The sequence below is a fragment of the Equus asinus genome, chromosome 13, assembly GCF_041296235.1.
Source record: "Equus asinus isolate D_3611 breed Donkey chromosome 13, EquAss-T2T_v2, whole genome shotgun sequence".
Classification (NCBI taxonomy): domain Eukaryota; kingdom Metazoa; phylum Chordata; class Mammalia; order Perissodactyla; family Equidae; genus Equus; species Equus asinus.
Window position 1 is genome coordinate 60,125,238 of NC_091802.1, and position 17,986 is coordinate 60,143,223.

The 17,986-nt window shown below is 50.2% G+C and overlaps 1 protein-coding gene across 7 annotated transcripts in view; it reads left to right on the forward strand.

The window, feature by feature from the left end:
* Nucleotides 1-17,986, forward strand: part of RPTOR (regulatory associated protein of MTOR complex 1) — a 397,196-nt gene that overhangs the window by 261,720 nt on the left and 117,490 nt on the right. For all 7 annotated transcript variants that reach the window (XM_044746113.2, XM_044746114.2, XM_070483827.1 and 4 more), the window contains one exon: nucleotides 13,676-13,751. In XM_044746113.2, the coding sequence (XP_044602048.2) occupies nucleotides 13,676-13,751 (76 nt within the window). The remainder of the gene's footprint in view (nucleotides 1-13,675; nucleotides 13,752-17,986) is intronic.

The following is a 17,986-nucleotide window of genomic DNA, read 5'->3' on the forward strand; positions in this document are numbered from 1 at the left end:
TTTTGTAATGCAGAGTTTAAGTACTAAAATGGGACGATAACAAGGAAAAATGAGTCTTAGTTACATCAATCAGTGGGAGAAACCCTAATACAAATATTTAAAAAGAGCAATTCACTTATGTTTAGCCTTAAAAGCCATTTTATGGTGCATTTTCGTGGTCAGGTCTGTTTCAGCTAGTGATTTTGTTACTCTGGCCCCTGGCCGCCTCCTGTAAGACGCTAACCACAACCCTGCTCAGAATAAGCACAACATTTTTTTTTTAAATATATGTATGACCACTTCTCCCTGACGCTGGAAACCCAGAGAGCCAAGGATGAGTCTGTAAACTCACTGCCTCTCATCTACTCCAGGAAAATCGGGAGCTAACATTCTCATCTGTGAGACAAATCAAGATGCACTGGCCTGGCCAGAGCGCCAGGCCGCAAACAGAAAGGGTTAAACTGTGCATCATCCGTGTCCTTTGTGGGAGTTTGTAGAGTGAGCTGGAGAACACTGATCCGGAGGAACACGGAAGTGGATTAGATCCTACAGAAGAATCAACGATGTGGCCGTTTGCTCCTGTGGAGACAGTGGCTGGCACAGCATCTCCCACTCCACCCCTCCAGACACGAGAGCGGGAAGAGAGAGGGTTGTTTGACAAGTTTCTGTGATGCGTAGAATGGAGACCCATGCTTCTGGAAGAGTAGATCCTCAAAACTGCCTTATTCCCTTAGGGAAAGCAATGCCTTAAATCCTGTCTATTCTGAACCAGGGTTTTATAAAGTACCTATTATAGAAAAGGAAAGGAAAAAGAGCTGCCCAGGGCCAGTGCCGCGTCTGGTCGTGGGTGAAAACCATGTGTGAGTAGGAGCTGGGCTTCACAGCAGCCGCCCAGTGTGAGGGCCGCTGGACCAAGCAGGTTCCCCCGGGGAGGAAACGGGCAGTGGACTCGAGGCGCGCTGCGAGCGAGAAATGGCCTGTGTCCTCCTCTCCCCGCCCACCTGATCCCCCAGCAATGAGTCCACCGAAACAGTTTTATTTTTCGTGGATGTTTCTCTGGATGTGAAAATGCTTCCTATAAGAAATGCTCAGCTGCTGCACTGGAGGAGATAGTAAAGGCCAGAGCTGGTCGGAGAGCAAAGAGGACAGACAGGGCAGATGAATGGCAGGAGAAAGGGACCCAGGGAAGGAAGCAAGTAGAGACGGGGGCACCTGTCTCTTTTCATCAGCCTAGGGATCTTTCTCTAATATTGGCCTCTCAGAAGGTCTGGAAGTCTGGAATTTGTATAAGTACTGTTTCATATAAGGCCCAAAGTAACAGCAGCATCTCATAAACCCACCCATCTCTGTTAGTGATACCCTTCCATGCCAGCCTGGAAGCCTAGGAGCGTGGCCCTCTCTCCTGCAGATTAGCTCCCCGTGAATCTCATAAAGCAGATCCTCGTTTGTATTTACTTGTTGTGCAGAGAAACACGAGATAACACAGCCCTCCACAAGGCCCAGACGGACATGGAGAAAGCCTGGTGGGTATTTGAGGCTCGTGGAATTGCTAGTGATTATACATGTACATTTAGGTTTTTCTACTTTCCTGGTTCCGACCCCCCCTGGGCACTTCAGGGCCCCTCTGTGGCTAGTAAGCACCCTGAAGACTTGAGTATAATCTGGTCCCTCAGCCTTCGTGGTGGCCCGTCCTGCAGAGTGCTGTCTGTGGCCTGATATTCTCCCTGCTCCCTTATAGGCGAATTCTGCTTGCTGCAGCTTATGTTCTGTGGAAAGCAGACTCGGAGACGGAGGTTAGCAGTACGATGCTGTTAGAGAGGGCTCCTGGGATCACGCCCATGGACAGGGAGGTGGCAGGACTGGGCAGAGAGGAAAGTCGAGCGGTGATGCGGTCTCAGCCGACCCTCGGGGGTTCTGAGGCTGGGTGGGTGACCCTTCAGAAGTGTCCTTGTTGATGTGAGAGGGCGAGGCTGTTAACCTCCCTCAGCAAGCGGTCATTAATGCAGGCCACCCAGGGAGGGGGCAAGGAAACCTTTCTTCTGAAGGCGGACCCAGACCCAGCACACTGGTCAGCTTCTCACTGTAAGAGAGACTCTCACCTGCCTTGTCCCAGGCTTCCGTTATCCCATTACTGTCATTTCAACAAGTCTTGCAGAGATTTGAAAGCACAGAACAGAATTTCTCTCCTCTCGAGTGTCCAGCATTCTGGCTCCCATCCAACTTATTTCCAAGAAACACGTTACCTTTCCTAATCCAAAAAGAGATTGTCTTTGCAGTTGGTTTTGCAGAGCTCGTCACCAGCCCCTGCTGAGGGGCATTGTGACCGCAGAATGGACTAGAATAAAGTGGTCAGCAGCTCCCTGCCAGCAGGACAGGTGAAAGCCCAGTACTGCCAGCGCCCTAGGGCTGCAGATCATCCTGTGTTCAGTGCAAGTGCACTTTGTTAATACGAGCGAGACCTCAGGCATCAGATAGTAACGTCACCGTTCCCAATGCTCCCAGGCTGTGTTGAAAGATGCTGCCCTGCTGCCCTGTAATTGTCCCAAAAAAGGAGTCCTTCTCAGCAGAAAAAGGGGGAGGAAATAGAGATACGCCCCCACTCGCGGCCCTTCCTCCTCCACACTCCTGAACTTGTTTTGTTGTGCCTTATGGTTTTTTCATATTAGTAGTATGATTTTTTCATGGTAGTTTGATAGACATTTCAGAGGCCTTGCAGGCTGGAGAGCCGAGGAGCCGGGAAGCGCCCCTCCTGTGCATGGACTGGCCGGGGCCGGGGGGACGGAGGGGGTGGGGAGGGCTTTACCTCCACATAGCTGAAAGAACATTATATGCTTTGGATTTTTTTTTCTTTTTTGAACCCAAACCTGAAGTGTACCATTCTGGCAATTCACATGACAATGAAGAAACCGTTGTGTTGATCCTTCAGCCTTATAAGAAGGAGTAGTTAAGATGGCAGTGACTCACCCTGAACCTGGGCTGAGGAAAAGAGTGGTGAATTTGAGAGCCCAGGGAAACATGTGCTGAAAGGAAAAGCAAAGTAGCTTATAAATTAAATACACATGGTAAGACAATCTGTTGGCTTTTTTTCTGACGGATGTATTACTCTATTTAGTAATAAGGAATCCCTCCAAGTATTGCTAAGTGGAAAACAGAAATTCTGCAGTCTGGAAAGAATTAAGGACTGTGTTGGTTATCTCTTGCTGAATAACAATAGTAAGCACAAATTTAGTGGCTCCAAACACACACACTTATGATGTCGTGGATTTTGTGGGGCAGGGTCTGGGCATGGCTCATCTGGGTCCTCTGCTAAGGGTCTCTGTTGATGATCACGGACAGCCATCACCTCTCTGAATTCTGTTATTAGCAGTAAGTCACAAGTCCCGCCCACACCCCAGGGGAGGGGCTCACCTAGGAAGTAGGTGTCCTGGGGGCCACTGTTAGTCTCCATCATAAGCAGCATCTTGCCGTAAAGTGTTCGTTAACTGTGCTGGAGGCAGACAGACAGAAGGGCAGTGGGGAAATGCAGTGCAGAGGGCTTGCTGGGGGTGAGAAGAAAGTAGAGCCTGTAAAGGTGATTTGCTGTGGTCTTTACTAAGGCAAAGGCGTTATCTTTGGAAACAGGCAAGTCGTGGTAAGTGATCAGAAGTGGTAAATATAAAATAATAGCGCCCGTGGCTGACTGGCTAGGCCCCTGCTGTGTCAGGCGTGTGCTAATGCTTTACGTGCGCTAAGTCCTTTGCCCTCACAGCAGCGCTGTGACGAGAGTGTCATTATTATTAATGCCCATTGTACAGTTGAGGAAGTGAGGCACTGAAGGTGAGTGAGTAGCCCGCATGGAAGGGCTGGGCTAGTCTCACCCCGGATGGCTCCCTGCTGGCTCACCGGTACATGTGTGTGCGTGTACATGAGCTCCTAGACTTGAGTGAACATGTAGACACATCCCAGGACAGGAGGGCACCCACACAGACATGGCGTCTGGCAGGGGCACATGTAGCTAGTCTGGCATCTCTTATTACAAGTGGCCGATGTGGTGTACAGCATCTCTGACACCTGTCACGAAGCTTTGCAGCATCTGGGAATGCATCTAATCAGACACTGTGAGCAGGGGGTGGCACTGCCCTCTGCCAGGCGAGGCAGGGTGACATGGGTTCTGAATCCCTGCGGCAGTTTGTGTGCCTTGCACCCATATTTAAATCAGCCACACTCCACTTATGGGGACAGAGCCTTGGGTCTCTCCCTCTAGCAGGACACTGGAAGTGGCAGGGCAGTAGCAGGCCCTCTTCTGGAATCTGGTTTGTCTTGGTGTATCCTATCCATGAATGCCGTGCCTCGAAACCGCCTGACTCTGGACCTCTGCCCCCAGTTGTGACCCTGCTGGCTTCAGGTTCCCTGATCCCTGACCTCTGCCTTTACCAGCACACTCCCAGCCGGCAGTGCTGGACCCCAACATCTCCCATTTCATTGCCTGCCGCATCCACTTTGCCCTGAGGCTGTCTGTGACCCAGCTCAGGAGGGCGATTAAGCACACAGGTCACTGAGGAAGAACCAAGGAACATGACCAATGAGACATTTATTTGACCAATAAAGCCATTTGTCAGAATATTAGCTGTAAAAGGGAAAAATTAGGCATAACCCTGGTACCTAACAGAATAGGGATGACATATACTTGGAAGAATGTAAGCAGTCTTAAAATTATGTTTATGAAGATTATTATTATACAAAATAAATGTTAAATGACAAAAGTAGAACAGCAAATCGTGTCAGCAATATAATTACATCTATGTTAGAATACATGTTGTGCATGGAAGCAAAGGCTGAACAGAACTGTAACGAGATGTTGCGGTGCTAATGCCAGAACAGTGGAATTAGGGTGAGTGTCTCTGCTTTAAAAGCGAAAGATGTTACTTTCGTGATTCAAAATCTACATGTGGACTTTTTAAGCTCTTGAAACACTTAAAGCTATTTTTTTAAATTGAGTCATTATGGTGAAGGCATTTTTTGTCAGAAATACAAAACTGGAGATAACCAGAAGAAATCATTGAGTCCTTCTTTGCATGAAAAAAATGTAACCAATAGAATTCCCTAAGGTTTAGTACCTGGACTTGATATTTTTTAAGTGTTGTGGAAAGAGCTCATTAAAGTCCCAGGTTGGACTCATTCACATGCGTTAGACTCAGTCCTGTATTTGATGCTATACAGCAAGTAGGATTGTTCCTGAAACACCAAACTGCAGAGAGAATTTAATTTAATAAGTAGTTGCACACCCACCATGCACAGGGCACTGAGTAGACTTTGTAAAGAATATAAAAATCCATTCTAGAAAAGCATGAAATAATGCCGGAACTCTCATTGAATATCAAGTTTTGGGAACCCAGTCTGGGTGAGAGACCAACACAGCCTCTGTCTTCATGGAGCTTGAATCTAGCTGAGAAATTCTCTTACAGAAACGTGACCCAGCCTCTATAAAGGAGTGGTCTCTGATCAGCAAAGAGCCTGGACTCCTTGGCTACTGTGCCTGAGCAGAGCCTGGGGCACTCCTGGTCCCTGAGCAGTCGGCTTGCTGGCGTTGCTGGCATTCCAGGGCAGCTTCCCAGCAGAGCTTTCTTGTCGGGTTCCTGAGCTGCTGCCCGGTTAGCTCTCATGGGCCCTGCCTGGGATCTCTGCAAAGCCTGTGGCCCTGCCCCACAGGCTCCCTCCTCCCAAGTACGCCTACAGATGCCATCCTCAGGATAAAACCATGTAGTTAGACATTGTGAAATAACACCTGTGTTATTAAAGGGGCAACTTTCAGCACAAATACTCAGGTAAATTGTAGGAACGTGGTCTAATAAGGCAGTTTGCGCCAAGCCTAGCATATCCGTGAGCCATCCAGGGCCCCCTTTCTCGTTCTCCATCACCCCTTCACTGCCCCTCTAGCACTGAGCCCGAGTCAGTTCCCTGTACTGTAGACGTTCCTGGGCCTGGGCCAAGCGGCTCATGTCCAGTGTGGAGGCCTCCCCTGCATTCCCTCCTCCTGGCGCTGTTCTGTCGGAGCACAGGGAGGCTGAAGGGAGCAAAGCGCCAGCAGTGTGTGGGTTCAGGTGTGGGGATACACAGATACCAAAACTGAAGTCTGGGCCCCCAAGGGGGTTCCAGCCTGAAGAAGGGGGCGTTGCACAGTGTGTTCGCTGGTAAGCTAGAGGGAGTGAAGCTTGAAGGAAAGAGCGTCCCATGACTTAAAGAACCATTCAGAATGGCTCCCCAGAGGATAGAATGCTCAGGCCACATCTTGAAGGGTGAGAAGGAGGGGTGGGTAGGGAGAGCATTCTGGGCCTAAATGGCGAGTATGGAGGGATGGAATCCCATGAGAGGCTCCGGGGGTAGCAGGATGAGGGCGTGGTTGTGGCTGGAGCAGCGGCAAGGAGAAGAGCAGGGACTGCAGACTCCATGGCCTCATGTGCTGGGCCCAAGGCGAGCTTGGCCCTGGAGCAGGAGCCCGTGGGTCCTAAGCAGGGATGTGGAGTGGGCAATGGCGAGGGAGTGGCTGGTGGCAGGGAACCGTGTAGGAAATTGCTGGGGACTAAGTGACAGATGTGCTCTGGGCCCAGGTGGTGGTAGTGTGGTTTAGTGTGAGGAATCAGATTTCAGAATATTTCCTCTGCTGAGACTGACAGGATTTCGTGACGGATTATATCCAGGGTATGAAAGAGAGGCTGGGCTGTGGGACCTCTGCACTGGTTCTGCTTGGAAAGCTGGGTGGATGGCCCTGCCAGTAACCAAAACTGAGAGCAGGCACATTGGTGAGTGGGAGGGTGCTGGGCAGGAGGTGGAATGAGCTCGGCCATGGGCCCGTCACGCGTGAGGGTTTCATAGGCCTCTGGGAAACGTCCAGCGGACTGTGGGAAGTCAGAGAGACTGAAGACACAGATTCAGGGGCGCTGACATTTAGATGAGAATGTAGGTGGCTGCATTTGTTGAGTACCTACTTAGTGCCAGGCTCTTTACCAAAGGTTTCAAGTATATCTCACTAATCCTCACCACACATCCTTGAAACAGACCTTTTCTTCATTTTGTGCCTAAGGAAACTGAGGCTCAGCAGGCAGATGAGATTTTTCCAAAGCTGCACAGTTCCTTCCTGGCTGAGAGGGAAGATGTGACATTTCCAAATCCACAGGAAACAGGCCTGTGATGCCTAGAGGTGGGACGAGATGCCCCACCCAGGCTGAGCTGAGCGTGACACCCGGGGCACATGAGCAGATGCAGTGCAGGGTGGAGCAGATTATGGGCAAGTGAGCCGTACCAGTCATTCAGAGAAATGGGACCAGGCCACATGTTCCTGGCTTTTCCAGGTTCACGTCAAGTCCTTGCACAAACAGCTGCACATATCCCCGGCAGATACTCTAGGTCAGATAGACCAGCGTTGGGACTACGTGGGTCCTGATGTTGTGCCCAGCAGCCACTTATGGGAAAAGCCCCCACCGCGGGTGTGGAATGTGAAAAGATGGCTTTTCAAGAAACCTTCAGTGGACTGTCGAGTGGCCTGACTCCCAAAAGCGCGTGGTACATTCTCCATCTGGGCAGACCTGAGGGGTGATCAGCCTCAAAGGGCTCCAGGCACAAGGAACACCTGTGTCCCTCGTTCCCTCCTGTGGCAGACACTGCTAGGGGTCTGCGAGTCCTGCAGGGGCTTCAGTGAGGGGGACACGGGGAGGGCGAGGCTTTCAAACCTCAGAAGGAGCGCTGTGGGTTGTGCTGCAGTGTGGCGAGAGGGAGCCGGCATCATCTGGACTCAGCTTCAGCCGCAGCTCTGTGTGGCAGTTTTGCCCCACAGTGAATTTTTAAGGACTAGCCAAAATTTCATATTTTCATTTATAATTTCGTTATTCTAAAATGTTTATATCTAATATAGTAGTTAAAAAAGACATTCTGAGGACAAAACCAAACCCATGGAGGGACCAGTTGCAGCCAACAGGCTGCCCGCTAAGAACTCTGCATGAGGCCATGAATGCCCTGAGGACAGAAATGGGGTGTTCAGCTCCTTGGTGCCCTCAGGACCCCTGAAACGCTTGGTGACCGTGTGCAGTGGAGAGGGGAATTCGCGGTGATGCCGGCCCCTGAAACGCTTGGTGACCACGTGTGGTGGAGAGGGGACTCTGTGGTGGCACTGCCCCATCTGTGTCTTGGCACAGTTGCCTGGGCTCTCCTTTTGTGAGACCATCTGGCTTTCCCTGTCTGTGTCTAAAAGTCCTCTCCAACTTGGGATCTTTTTCTGAAAGGTCTGATATCATGGCTTCGTATCTTTGTTGCTGGGAAATGCCAAATAAGTAAAACTCAAGAGTTCTTCTTACAGAAATCAGGGGTGTTGAGATTTCAAAGGAAGAAAATGACATGCAGAGAACACACGTCCTCTCCAGATGGGGCTTTTCCTAACTTCAGCGCCAGCACAAGTCTGTAGCCAAAGAGTAAATGTTAGTTAGTCCCATTAAATGTTGAAGATTATACCGTTACCCTACCTTGATAGGGAATCGAATGTAAAATTCGGCTTTAGATTTCAAGAAGAAACGTGATCAGGGAAACATAGGCAGTAAAAGGGAGGAAAGGCTGGGCATGTTGCTGGTTTGTCACAGAACTCCCTCTGGGCTCAGCCTGTCTGTGGGAGTGGTGCCACAGCCTGGCTCTCCCAGAGCCTGCAGCCCCTGCCCCACGCCCCCCATTCTCCTACTTCCTGTCCTCTCGCTGCCACTAAGAGCATGTGGGAGACATGGGGGTTCCGGCCAGTGTGAGTTCGTTAGGCACACAGAAAGTTCCAGGGGGCTAGTTTAGTGGTAAGTGGGCCCCCACCCAAGTTACAAGTAATTGTGTTATTTTAAATGCGGTTCCCAGGCTCTCTCAGAGTGACTTAAATCCTAGTCTCCTCGCACTGACTGGCTTCCATGTCCACCTTCCGCTTCCTCCTGGGCTGCCTCAGACAGGCCTTTCCTCCTTCATGTTCACATCCAAAAACAGCTACAACAGGCGCCTCTCCCATGCAGCAGGTTCCTAGCTGACGTAAGATCGTAGCTGGGAGCATTCTTGAGGAATGTCCCATCACAGTTCAGGTCATTTGAAGAAGGTCTTTGCTTCCCAGGGGAGTGTCCGTGGTGACAAAGTCTTGGTTCCATACGTGCTTTCACTCCCACTAAAAAAGTACCAAGCTTAAAGGAGAGAAGAGAGGGGAGCGTGAAGATTCTTTCTTTCCTGGGTTTTAGAGAAGGGTTCATTTGCACTTGCATTTCCCAGAGATTGGGTATCAGCACAGCTTCAGCTCCAGAAGGCTGGACGCCCCACGCCTCCTTGAATGTGAGCAGTTGTCAAGGATCCTGATGGACTTGACGCAGCAGAGGGGAGTGAAGAGTACTCTCTTTGGGTCCCTCACAATTCCAATTGCCTGCCGACCATGGAGGCTGACTGACGGTTAAGGCTCTGTTGACAGGTGGCTTGCACCAGAGGGACAGGGCACTTCCCGGGGTGTCATGGCACTCGGGCTAAAATTTCACAAGAGGCCCTCTAATTCACCTGTGCTGCCACGTTGTAGATCTAGGGAGGAGGAAACCAGTCTGCTGTGAACAGCTTTTGTTTCTTTGTAAATCCTTCAGAATGGTTTTGTGCAAAGTCAGAGATCAGAAATACTTGATGTAAATACTGGGTAGTGGAGCTGTGGGGCGTGCAGCCACAGCCCATCGAGGGACACTAAGTTGGTTAGAGTGGAGAGACGCTCAGATGGGTCCCCTCCTCCTCTGGAGGGAGGTAGAGGTCGTGGTTGAAATACAGGTTAGTTGGTAACTCAGAATCCAGTGGCTGTCCCACAGAGCCTGAGTGGGAGGAGTTGGGGACCCAGGCTTCCCCCGTGCTGGACACCCGCCACGCCTGCAGTGGCTCCCCCTCAGGAGGCACGGCACATTTCCCCTCTCGCCCTGTGGCAGTGTCTACTGCTCCTCATCCAGGGAAGCTGGGTACGTGGTGTCCATCCTGGGTAGCAGGTGCCCAACTCAAACTCCTGTCCTGAAAGGAGGTGGGAGAGCAGCTGCAAGCAACAGGCAGTGGGCTTGTAGCAAAGACCGTGAGGCCCAGACACCAGGAGGGTTGTGCTCACCTGTGCTTAGGTTTTGCCAACTGCCACTGAGGTCTGAGGTGGCCCGGGTGCTCAGTCCCGGTGTGGGCTCCCTGCTACTCAAGAGTTACCATGGGCTTTCAGGAGAGCTCATTCCCGTGATGAAACACTTCCGAACAATGCCATGGCTTTCTCCCCTCCTCATAAATAGACCAAAGTTTGTATGTCCCCCAGGAGCGCACAGCCAAGGTATTCAGAGCATTTGGAATAAATAATTTACCATCTAGTGATTATGTTCCTTGAGTGGTGATGGAGAGGTTGAATTTTTAGCAGGGGGAAGAAGGGAACAAAGCCTAACAAAAATTGAGGTTAAAACAAAGTAATAAACATTTACACTTTGCTTCAGGCCGGGGGCGCAAATGATGAAACGTCGGAGCCCAGCTCCTGTTTAATTTTTGATGCGAAGCCATCGGGGAGTCGTGCTCCTTCACTTTCAATTTCAGCAGGTCCTGAAACCCTTGCATTTCTCCGCGGTAATAACCTGTGCTTTCTGTTCCCATCGAGGGTGCCTCGCCCGCTGATGGATCAGTGCAGATGGAGGCCGTGTGCTCCTGGAAGGCTTCCTCCCAGCCCACTCCCTGGGCGTCTGCCATCTGAGGCCTGTTTCCTGAAAACCCAGGCTCTTGCCCGGGTGGCACGTTTTCCAGGCAGTGATTCATCTGGCAGCCCACAGCTCAGAGCCCCACTGCTCCCAGCTGCCGGGGGGCGGGGAGCCCTGCAATTCAGATTAGCTGGTCACGTTAATCGCAGCTCCCCTCCCTCCCAGATCTGCTCTGAACACTCCGAACCTGCTTCTCCCTCTCGGGGAGCACAGCGGGCTGTGGGAAGTGCGAATGCAGACACCTCCCAAGTTGGGTGCTTGCCTGGGTGCCAGAATGCGCAGAGCGGCGCCTCCAGCTCGCCACCACGGCCTCAGGATTCTCCAGGACTCACTTTCCCACTTTCCCTTAGTGAGAATCCCAAATTAAAACTCCAAGTTCATCTTGATTTTACCCTAGAAAACGCAGCTAGTTTTAATCAACTGATGAAACGCTCAACACAAGATACTGTTGTGTGCTGTTAAGAAGGTTGCCATATAATTTTAGAGTTTACCAGGAACTCCAGGGACCTCTAATCTGACCTTTTCCTTTTGTAGAAAATAAACAACCAAAGGCCCAGAGAAGGAATGAGCCGCTGGCCACGATGCCGGCTCTAAGCTTGCCCAGCGCCACCCACTGCTCTCTCCCCTGGCCTTTGCTTAGGGTGCACTGGCCTTCACAGTGTGCTGGTGATGTGTTTGACCATTTGGTATTCAGTAGGTCTTAAGAGTTCCCACACGTTCCTTCTCTTCTTCCGTCCACCTGTGAGCCTTGAGCAAGTCTCTCTTCCTGTCTCACTGGACGGCCTGCCCTCCAGTCCTGGCCCTGATGGCTTCTCGCTGCTTCCTCCCAGGGACCTGAGCAGCCTTCTCCACCGCGCTTCCTTTCACGTCACATCCTCCACAGAGCCTCTGTGTACAAACAACAGCATACCTTCTGGGCTGCTTTTCCGGCATGGAAACGTGCAGTGGTTGAGGACACGGTCTCCCAGTGGTGACCTGGGTGGGAGCAGCCCTTAGGAGCCCTCAGGCCAAATGGTGACAGCATGGGTCACACTTCTCAGGATTATCACCCCTGGTCCTGCTGCAGCTTCCCCAGTTTTTGTCTCTCTCTGGGAAGGGCTGAGGAGGCGCCGTGGACCTGCTGGAGGAGTCTCTCCCCAGGGCCGCCTGCTTCTGATGCTTTGTCTAGAACACCCCAGCCAGGACCTCGGGAAAGGGCGGGGACAGTTCTAACGGGTTTAATTCTTTTTGCCTCATGACTTTGATGAGATGGGGCTGAAAGAGGGCATGTAGACCCACTTCATGGAAGGCGCGGCTGGAGGTGCCCGCTGCGTAGTGGCTGTAGCCAGACTGCCCAGGGCTCAGAGGGCAGCTTGGTGGCCAGCTGCCCCACCCTCTACTTCACCCCTCACCTTTCCCACTGTGCACACTTCCTTCTTCTAACTCTTGAAGTTGAAACTTTTTTTGATTAAATTCAAGGAATCTTTATAGAGCTTAATTGCAATAATTGACTTTGCTTCTGTCTTAACAACGAGTAAAGACCTCCCTTGGCACTGCTGAGTAACCATCTCGCCTGCAGTCGGGGCACTTACTGAGCACGTGGGAGCTATTTATGGCCCGCACTTTGAGGCACTTTTGATTATCTCCTGATTGCCTCTTAATTAGATTGGTGGGGGAAGGGCATCTGTGCAAAGGGAGCCAGTCTGTGAAAAATGAAATATATTTCATTTATTTGGATAATGGAGAAGAGTTCTTTAGTCTTTTTGTTCATCTTAGATGTTTTCTGGATTGTTGTTTTTGATTCTTGTTTTGCTACTTTATGAAGACCTCGTGAAAAGGTGCCCTCTTACACAGAAACCCATACCCTCCTTAGTCTAAATAAGCATCATGGAATCCTTGAGTCTCTCAGGAAGTCGCCCGGGAGAAGAGAGTGCAACACCAGAAACGAGATCCCTTGCACTGATCATCACTTTGTTTCCACGAGGAACATCTTTTTGAAAGAAAGGGAGAGTAAGAGTGGAAGAATCCTTGTATCCAGGGGAATCTGTGGCCGTAGAGAAAGGGAGGTGATTATTTGCATCCAGTTTAGGATTAACGTCAAGTGTTGTGGCAGGAAACAGCAGCTCTCTGTCAGTGTCCCTTGCTCTGTGTCAGCAACCCTTCCAAATTCTTCCTGTTATCTCAGGGTCTCACAAGGACCCTGTGAGGGGCACACAATTATTAGCCCATTTCACAGATGGTGGAACTGACCCTAGGTAGATGAAGCCACAAGCACAAGGCCCCAGAGCCAGACTGTTGAGTCAGCACTGCCCACTTTGTCAGTGTGCTGAGCCAGGTCCCGAGGCCATAAGAAATCTGTGGGGAAGATGGCCAGGTTCACTCATCAAAGAGACTGTTGCCTTTCCACTTAAACAAGCACAGCCTGTCCCGTCCCTGAGTGGTTTGTGCTGGGCACAGGTCCAGACCAGGCAGGGAGGGGTGCTGGGGCCTAACAGCGCTGGCAACACCAGAGGGTGGGGGGGCCGAGGGTCCACAGGCAACCCCCTTTCTCCTGGCGCCATGCTGGCCCATTTCTGATGGAGCGCCTTGGCCTGACTCCAGCATTTCATGGCGCGTTTGTGTGTGACGCTGCCATTGTCCAGCCACCACGGTGCCACAACTGCTCCATTGGCATGGGCAGGTTGCCGGCCAGGTGCGCTCAGGTCAGGGGCAGAAACCACATTAGAAAGTGGAGTCAGTCTCTTTGTTTTTTCCAAGCTTTTTTTCTCCTTTTAATTTGAAGAGGAAAGATGTCACAAACAGTGGTTTAGTGTGCTGCCAGACGCGTGGTCCTGCTTCTCCCTTGCCCTCCACCAGCAGTGGGCCACAGCTTCACCCGGGCTCAGCTGCCCACGGGCACCATCCACTGCTCTGCTCTGTCCCGGGCCGCTCCTGGGTGAAGTCTGTCAGTAATGCTCTGTGGGCGTTCCTCTCTCTTCTCTCCCCAGGCAAGCCTGGGACCTTGCTGTCGACATTTGTCTCTCTCAGCTGCCGACGATCATCGAGGAAGGCACTGCATTTCGGGTGAGTCCCTCCGAGGGCATCCTGCATGGTCCTCTGTGGTGGCTACTTCTCTGAGCACCTGGTCTGCAAAGCCCCCAGTTGGGGTGTGGCGCCCAGGACTCTGGGGTGTCAGAGATTTCATTCACTTGCCTGGGAAAAGATGCACTTAGCCAGAAGTTTAAAAGATTGCATCAACCAGGGGTTAAAATGAGGTTTTGAAATGGTCGCTTCTTTAAAAATATCTTCTCTTCAAATGTTGCTGTGTTGGCTCTTTCCTTCATGTGCGCCCCAGTCCCATGGTCCACCCTTTGAACTGTGAACAGATTAGGGTTACCCCAGGGTGTGTGACTCTTGGCCCTGCTGCCCCGTGGCCAGTGCCTGGAAACCTCGAGGGTATAGTGCTCAGCCTGAGGGAGTGACTGCTCCACAGGCCACGTTTCCTGGATGCTGGTCTGGTGCTGGGTGAGTGAATCTCATTTTACTCACGGCACCTACGGGGAATCCACTCCAGCTGGGTCTTCGCAGCAGCTCACCAAGAGCCCCTTTTGCTTTTCCTGCCATGCAACTCCCTTCATTGAAGATTCATTTACTGAGTGTTTGTTGTGTGTTAGACACCAAGTCTCAGAGCACATGAATAAGATCTGGTCCTCCTTCAAGAAACCCCTGAGAAAAGAGGAGAGTCACACCCATTGAGTTAGAGCGCAGTTAGAGACAGGCGGGGGTGTGGGGAGCAGAGGGGCCCGACGGCCGCCTGAGGGCTGGGGAAGGTGCGCAGGTCTGGGAGAAGCGGCGGAGCCAGGAGCAAGCAGGGCAGCTCCAGGTCACCCAGTGCAGCTGAAGTGAGTCGGGGTGGGGCTTGAGGGTCATAGGCACCTGGCCTTTTCTACACGCACCTTCATCTCTGGCCCCACTTGAGAGGCTCCAGTGGGCAAGTTAGCCCTGCTGTGCCTCAGTTTCCTTGGTTTACAGGGGAAATGATAGTGGCATCTAATTCATGGGGCAAGCGGGGACACAAGGAGTTAAGATAGGTCGAGTACCCAGGACAGAGCCTGGCACAAGGTACGTGCTGGACCAGAGTTCCTGACCCTTAGTGTACTCACACGGGGGTCACCAGTGCCAGCACGTCATGTGCTTGAGCCAAGGTCAAAGGCACCCACGTCCGGGAAAGGTTAAGCTCACTGCAGAAGTGATTAACTGTTAGCGTGCATCACGGCCGCCAGGGAAGATTTTCACCTACTCAGCCAGGGGCCTGGGGGGTGCGCGTGTGTGTTCGTGTGTGTGCACACACTGGGGGTTGTGCATGTTTGTGCGTGTATATGGGGGTGTGTTGTGTATCTGGGGAGTGTGCACGCACATGTATGTGTGTGTGCATTTGGGGTGTATTGTGCACGTATGTGTCTGTATCTGGGGGGCTGTGTGCACCTATGTGTGCTTGTACGTGTGTGCGTGTGTGTGTATTAACCCCTCGGATGATTTTGATACCCCTTGGGGCTGAGCTAAGAGGCTCTCCCTCTTTATTGCTTGAATTTTTTCACATTTTACTATGAAAATTTTTAAGCTTATAGCAAAGTTGCAAGAATTTTATGAGCACGTATTTTCCCACCACTTAGTTCTACCATTAACATTTACCATACTTGCTCTAGCATCTCTTTCTCCATCCCCATCTCCTTCCCATCTCCGTCTGCATCCTCATCCCCATCTCTCTCTCTCTCTCTCTCTCTCTCTCTCTCTCTCTCTCTCTCTCTCCCTCCCTCTCTCCCTCTCTCCCTCCCTCTCCATCCATCTTCTTTTTTTTAATGCACTTACCAGTCAGTCGCAGACTCCCTTGCATTTTAAACCCTGAAGTGGGAGCTGATAGCTTTCACTGGCTCTCACCAGTGTGTTTGGCACTGCCCATTGGGCCCCTTCCCCATAAACCCTAAACTCTAAGGCAGGGCAGGTCTGGTGCACAGTCACAGACCTCTGTGGCGACAGTCTCGGCCCCACTCCCTGCTGCACTGCGCCTCCACTCCAGCAGGCAGGCCTCCCGTGTGCCCAAGCTCTCAGAGGGAGGACAGGCCCTGCCGCTGCAAGCCTGTGTTTGGAAAGCCTCGTGGGACTTCGGCTTTCTGTACTGTGTGCATGGTTTTACTGTGTGCTATTAGGGGACCAGGATTATATACTCTCGCAGAAATAATACAGTTTCTTATTATCCTCCTTCTGCTCCAGTGCCAGCTGTCTTTCCAAGGATCTTAATACTTCATTTCTAATCTACTAGAATCAATATTCTGCTTTGGGCGGTAATTTCACCCAACCAACACGGGGAAGGGGTAACTGATGTAGACCACGTGCTATCTTTTTTATTTCGTTTTCACTTTTTCAGAAGCATAACATACATGCAGAAAATTTCTTATGTCATAAGTGCAGCGTGATGAATTTTTACAAGTTGTAACCAACAGACAAACCAAGCGGCAGCACGTCAGAAGCCCCCTTCCTGCCACCTTCTGGCCACTGCTTTCCCTGTTGCGTGTTTTTGTCCTTGGATAAATGGAGCCTACAGAATGGAGCCTTTGTGTGTGACCACTTTCCCTCACCACTGTTTGCTCCGTGTAGTTGTAGCTCACTCTTATCACAGTAAATACTTCAAAGATCGTTTGTCCATCCTGTGGGCGTTTTGAGTTTCCAGGTGTGGCCCTCACCAGCAGTGCTGGCCAGTGCCAGGCCGAGTCACCGGAGCCTGAGGCGAAAGGAGAGATCAGTGATACTGAGCCTGTCTTTGTTTGAAATTTCGATATTTTGTTCATTATGGATTTTTGCATTAATTATTAGTTTTTAAATACTGCATTAAAGTATTTTTTATCTCGATTACTGAGGTTTCGGTGCCCCCTTAAATTTTGTGCCTGAAGCAAATGCCTCACTGGCCACGGGCTGGGTGCTGCTATTCCTTACACGGCTTTGGTGCACTGGGGTCAGGTGTCTACACTAGCAGGGAAACTGCTGGTCACCGGGTGCACATATGTTCAGTTTTGGTAGATACTATACAGCTGGTTGTCCAAAGTGGTTCAATCGGTTTACACTCCTGCCCGCAACATGTGAGAGTTTTAGTTGCTCTGCATCGTCATGAATACTTGATATTGTCCACCTTTTTTTTCCTTTTGGCTATTCTGGTTCAGTATGAAAAGGCATTTCTTTGAGATTTTATCTTCTATTTCCCCAGTGGTTAATAGTGTTAATCACTGTTTTGGTTTTTTTATTGGCCATTTGAATATCCTCTTTTATAAATTGCCTGTTCAAGTTTTTTGACCATTTTTCTTTTATGTTGTCTGTTTCTTACTAATTTGTAGTGGTTCTATATATACTGTATTCTGAATACAAATCCTTTGTCATGCATTGTGAATATCTTTTTTCACTGTATGGACCTCATTTTCACTTTTTAAATGTTTTTTATTGTTGAACAGAAGTTTCTTGTTTTAACATAATCCAATTTACCCATTTTTCCTTTTATGGTTAGGGCTTTTGTATCCTGTTCAAGAAATCTTTGCTTACTCTGGAAAAACATGCCTGAGATGATGTTCTCCTCTTTTTCTTCTGAAAGCTTTATCTTTTTACCTTTCACATCCAGACCTGCTGTCCACCTGGAATTTACTGCATATGGTGTGAGGTTGGGGTCAAGATACATTTTTTTCACACATGGATATCCAACTTACCCAGTGTTATTTACATTGAATCAGGGGACCATGTGTGTGGGGCTGTTTCCAGGGTCTCTCTTCCACTCCATTGGTCACTTTGTCCTTGCACAAATACCAGGCAGGCTTGATTATGAAAGCAGTTTTGATTGAGATTACGATGGATCCATAGATGGACCTAGGGGACCTTGACGTCTGTACAGTATTGAGTTTTCTTATCCATAAACATAGCTATAAATGGTATTTTTTAAAAATTTCACTTTGTTTTCTCATTCTTTACATATATATTGTTTACAAGTCATTTTGTATAGCAACTTTACTAAATTCACTTCTTAGTTCTAATAATTTTCCTATATATTACTGGCCTTATCTTAAAACCTCATTTTCAGATACACAAAAAGAAAGCCTGGCATGTATGTCAATCTCCCAGAGTAGCAGTTGGAAGTGCGGGGTTGTAATCAGCAGGGAAATGGAGCCCTGTCATCACTGACGCTTGTCGCGCTAGGAAGAGCAGTGGGGAGGATTCGCACACCGTGGGAAGTCTGGGTGACTGACTCTCTCAGGAGGGTTTACACAGAACCCTTCTGTAGG